Source organism: Leucopleurus acutus (assembly GCF_964270905.1).
Source record: "Leucopleurus acutus genome assembly, chromosome: 16".
NCBI lineage: Eukaryota > Metazoa > Chordata > Mammalia > Artiodactyla > Delphinidae > Leucopleurus > Leucopleurus acutus.
In genome coordinates, this window is record NC_139158.1 from 66,952,121 (window position 1) to 66,957,129 (window position 5,009).

At 63.2% G+C, this 5,009-nt stretch overlaps 1 protein-coding gene across 1 annotated transcript; it reads left to right on the top strand.

The window, feature by feature from the left end:
* Positions 1 to 570: 570 nt before the first annotated feature.
* SLC32A1 (solute carrier family 32 member 1) lies at positions 571 to 4,505 on the top strand (the record flags this gene model as incomplete). Its single annotated transcript, XM_082858301.1, has 2 exons — positions 571 to 963; positions 3,318 to 4,505. 2 exons carry the CDS (start codon positions 571 to 573, stop codon positions 4,503 to 4,505), a joined length of 1,581 nt encoding a protein of 526 aa, XP_082714427.1.
* Between the last annotated feature and the right edge of the window lie 504 nt (positions 4,506 to 5,009).

The window sequence follows — 5,009 nt, forward strand, 5'->3', positions numbered from 1 at the left end:
TGCAGCACTCCAGCCCCCACCCCGCCCTCCACACCCCTCCTTCACGCGCTCCCTCCTGCTCCCTTCCGTGGGCGCCCTTCTCCTGTCCCCATCTCGGTTCTCCGGAGTCCCTTGGTGCCCCCTTTCTCTTCTCCTTGCCCTCTACTCACTCCTTTTACCTCCCGGAGTTTCTCCCTCCCCAGCCCCTCCGCCCCCGCCAGATTCTGAGGGGCGGGAGCGCTTTGGGCTGCGCGCGGTTGGGGGCGCCGCGCCAGCTTCGCGTAGATGCTCTGACGCCGCCGCCGCCGCCGCCGCCGCCACCGCCGCCCTCCGCAGCCCAGCCCGCGCCCCGCTGCAGCTCCGCAGTGCACTCGCCACCGCCGCTCCGCCAGCCCCGCTGCCCGCCCTCCGGGTCGGCCTTGAGCGAGCCTCAGACGCCAGCCGAGGGGGTCATGAGCCAGAGCGCCCCGGGGCGCCGCGGGGAAAGCGAGCGAAGATAGCGGTCTCGCGCCCCCGTGGCCCTCACCGCCTTGCCGTGCGTCCCCCGCGTCCCCAGCCCCTTCTGTTCTTTTCTCGGGCCCCGCTGCCGCCATGGCCACCCTGCTCCGCAGCAAGCTGTCCAACGTGGCCACGTCCGTATCCAACAAGTCCCAGGCCAAGGTGAGCGGCATGTTCGCCAGGATGGGTTTTCAGGCTGCCACCGACGAGGAGGCGGTGGGCTTCGCGCACTGCGACGACCTCGACTTTGAGCACCGTCAGGGCCTGCAGATGGACATCCTGAAAACCGAGGGCGAGCCCTGCGGGGACGAGGGCGCTGAACCGCCCGTCGAAGGAGACATCCATTACCAGCGAGGCGGTGGCGCGCCCCTGCCGCCCTCGGGCTCCAAGGACCAGTCCCTGGGAGCTGGTGGCGAGTTCGGGGGCCACGACAAGCCCAAGATCACGGCGTGGGAGGCGGGCTGGAACGTGACCAACGCTATCCAGGTGAGCGCGGGATTCCCAGCTCTGCCTCTCTCCCCGCCCCACCCCCCCCCCCCAGATCTGCGCACCAGGCTCTACTCGCAGTAGAGTCCCCTGGAGATCTCAGCCTCAAGACCCCTTCCTGTACCAGGAATCTCGCCTGCCCCCATCCCTTCCAGCCCTGCGCGGGGATCTACGTCCCCAGGTGGTGTCTCCCCACCCCCCATCCGGCCCCCTCCCGCATCCCCGGCCGCCGGACAGCTAGGCTGAGGTTCGGTTAGAGACGCTTTCCCGGAGACCCTGCCGAAGCGAGGAAAACAGGAGGAGGGGGAGTGGGGAGGGGTGAGGGAGAAAGAAAATCAGGATTGGAGGGAACAGTATGGCCTGGGACTCCGGAATGGATTCACAGCTGCATTTTCGGCAGAAAAGGAGAGGGGGAAAGATCTGAGCTGAAAGTCTCCTCCCCCGACACACAAGACACACACGCATAGACAGCGCGCATGCACATAAGCAGGCACACATGCCCACAGCCCCCGTCCCCCGAAGAAACGCTGGTCACAGGTGCACACAACATACATCTATATATAGACCACAGAATTATCCTCAAATGCACCTTCATACACCCCTACACCTCCCCCACACAGAAACACATACCTGTACATACCAAGGGCACACACATAAACCCGTCTGAACATAACACATGCACACATGCACAAACTCATGCATACAGGATCCACCCGCTCTCAGGTGCAGCCCTGTCGGGGACAAACAGGTATACACAAACATGCACACACACACACACATACGTATGACCACACAAGCACAATATGGTCCCTGGTACCTCAGCGCTACCTGCGCACAGACACCCCTCTCGCTCGAAATCCCGGCTACACCGCAAAAAGCTCCTCTGCGTGTGACCCTGGAGAAGCCGCCTCCAGATGCTCTGAACCGCCTCTGGTCTCCAGGCCCGCCACCCCGTCACCCCTACTCTCAACCCTCAGTCCCCACCAGGCGGCGCCGGACTCCGCCGGGAGCGGGTTTGGAACCTGCACAACGACCCCGGGAGCTGGAGAAGGCGAGCAGGCCGCAGCTCGAGGGGCAGAGAGGGCCTCCGTCCCACGCGTCCCCGGGCCCTGCGGCTTGCCTCCCATCTCCCACCCTCGGCGTCCCCAGAGCGTACAGGTCGTTGGGGCGCAGAACGTGGGTTTCCCGGGAGCTGGAGGCCGAGATGGGGTTGTCCCGGGACCCGGGCTCCACGGGGCTCCTCAGGGCCCTGCTCAGTAAGTGACCCGACCCGAGGAGCCTTCCGCTCCAGGGCCGGGCCGGACGGCCAAGCGCAACCAGGGACCGGGGGCACGCACCAGCTTCGGTTGCCGCCCCCGACTTCACCTGGGGCATTTTTAAAGGCCCCGTTCCGTAGGCCTTGATGGAGGCCAGGGTGGAAGGCTGGAGGCCTGCAAGCCTCGGGAACCCTGGATTTCGTTAGCTTTGCTTCCCTACGTGGATTCTAAATCCTTCTTCCACAGCTCTGCCCGCCCGTTCCCGCAGGTTCTGGGTATTGACTCTCGCTTGGGTTCGCCGTTCACAAAGCGCTTGCGCTTTCCCCGTAGGCCCCTAATCCTGCTCGCCTCTACCACTTAGTCCCCTTCCTTAGGGATCGGTCTCTCCGCCCCAGTTTCGGCCTGGCCCTAAGACTGCCCAACCCTGTCTCCCCGTCCCCACGCCTCTGGCCTTACCCCACCCAAAGCCCTTCGCTAGCAAACCCCACGTTCCCACTGGTCTTGCCTCCCTGCCGCTTGCCCCACGCTCAGCCCCCCTTCCTCCCTACCCCGTCTCCTTTCTCTCCCGCTGCCGCTTTCAACGGTTTCCCTCTCCAGTTCGACCCTTAGGCACCTGTGTTCCCCTCATTGGCTTCCTTGCACCCCATTCCAGCCCCACCTTAGACTCTGCATCCCCTTTTCCTAGTGGCTCAGGCCCAGCTCTCTACCTTTCTCCTTGTCCTTTTCCGGTCAACCCCTTCCAGCCCCTTCTCATCTTTTTCCGAACCACCCCCAGGTATCTCCTCATACCCCTTCCCTCTTTGCGGCTTGACCCCTTACTCAGCCCCCTCCCTACCTCCCAGCCATTAAGCACACCTCTCCTTCTCAGTTCCATCCTTAAACACCCCCTTCTCCACCTCTGACTCAATACCCAGGCTCCCCATTAGACCGCTCTACACCTCCACTCCAGCCTATCCTTACCCTCTCCTCCCAGTGGCTTAGGCCCAGTTCACACTTAGCGCCCCCTTCCGGCTACACCCTTAAGTCACTCCCCCAGACCCCGTATTCCGATACAGCATCCACTGAGCTCCCGGGTCTGGTTGTCTTTTCGTTCCGCAGGGCATGTTCGTGCTGGGCCTGCCCTACGCCATCCTGCACGGTGGCTACCTTGGATTGTTCCTCATCATCTTCGCCGCCGTGGTGTGCTGCTACACTGGCAAGATCCTCATCGCATGCCTGTACGAGGAGAACGAGGACGGCGAGGTGGTACGCGTGCGGGACTCGTATGTGGCCATCGCCAACGCTTGCTGCGCTCCGCGCTTCCCCACGCTGGGCGGCCGCGTCGTGAACGTGGCGCAGATCATCGAGCTGGTGATGACTTGCATCTTGTACGTGGTGGTGAGCGGCAACCTCATGTACAACAGCTTCCCAGGGCTGCCCGTGTCGCAGAAGTCCTGGTCCATCATCGCCACGGCGGCGCTGCTGCCCTGCGCCTTCCTTAAGAACCTCAAGGCCGTGTCCAGGTTCAGCCTGCTGTGCACTTTGGCCCACTTCGTCATCAACATTCTGGTCATTGCCTACTGCTTATCGAGGGCGCGCGATTGGGCCTGGGAGAAGGTCAAGTTCTATATCGACGTCAAGAAGTTTCCCATCTCCATTGGCATCATCGTGTTCAGCTACACGTCGCAGATCTTCCTGCCTTCGCTGGAGGGCAACATGCAGCAGCCCAGCGAGTTCCACTGCATGATGAACTGGACGCACATCGCCGCCTGCGTGCTCAAAGGCCTCTTCGCGCTCGTCGCCTACCTCACCTGGGCCGATGAGACCAAGGAGGTCATCACGGATAACCTGCCCGGTTCCATCCGCGCCGTGGTCAACATCTTCCTGGTGGCCAAGGCCCTGTTGTCCTACCCGTTGCCCTTCTTCGCTGCTGTCGAGGTGCTGGAGAAGTCGCTCTTCCAGGAAGGCAGCCGCGCCTTCTTTCCCGCCTGCTACGGCGGCGACGGGCGCCTCAAGTCGTGGGGCCTGACGCTGCGCTGCGCGCTGGTCGTCTTCACGCTGCTCATGGCCATCTACGTGCCGCACTTCGCGTTGCTTATGGGCCTCACCGGCAGCCTCACGGGCGCCGGCCTCTGCTTCCTGCTGCCCAGCCTCTTCCACCTGCGCCTGCTCTGGCGCAAGCTGCTGTGGCACCAGGTCTTCTTCGACGTCGCCATCTTCGTCATCGGCGGCATCTGCAGCGTGTCCGGCTTCGTGCACTCGCTGGAGGGCCTCATTGAGGCCTACCGAACCAACGCGGAGGACTAGGGCACTAGGGCCAGCCCCGGCCACCCTCCCGCGCTCTCCCCGCTGCCCACCCACCCCTCCCCCGACAAACCCGTGCGCCCTGCAGCCACGCTTGGGAAGCCAAGCTTTAAACATCTCTGGCTCCCCGTTTCTGATTTTGGGGGTTGGGGGCGGGAGGGGATAGGGATCCACAATCCATTGCGTCTGCGTTTCTGTTGTCCTTTCTTTTCCACAACACCCTGGTTTCGGGGGAGGCGGCGGCGCATCTGTGGGCAGGGTTTTCTGTCCTTCCAGGAGGGGCCCCGACACTTCGGTCCCTGTCACCGAGGGGGGGGGAAGGGAGGGAGAGGGGGCGCAACTCGCAGGCGCAGAAACTTGACCTTGCGGGCACATTTCACAGCCATCAGTGCTTGGAATCTGCAGAGTCTAGCCATTTCCAGCAAGAACGATTCCCATTCCGGAGACATTTCAACCCTTCAGCGGGAAAGGCTGGCCGGGAAATCCGTTTCGGGTGGGCGATTTCCT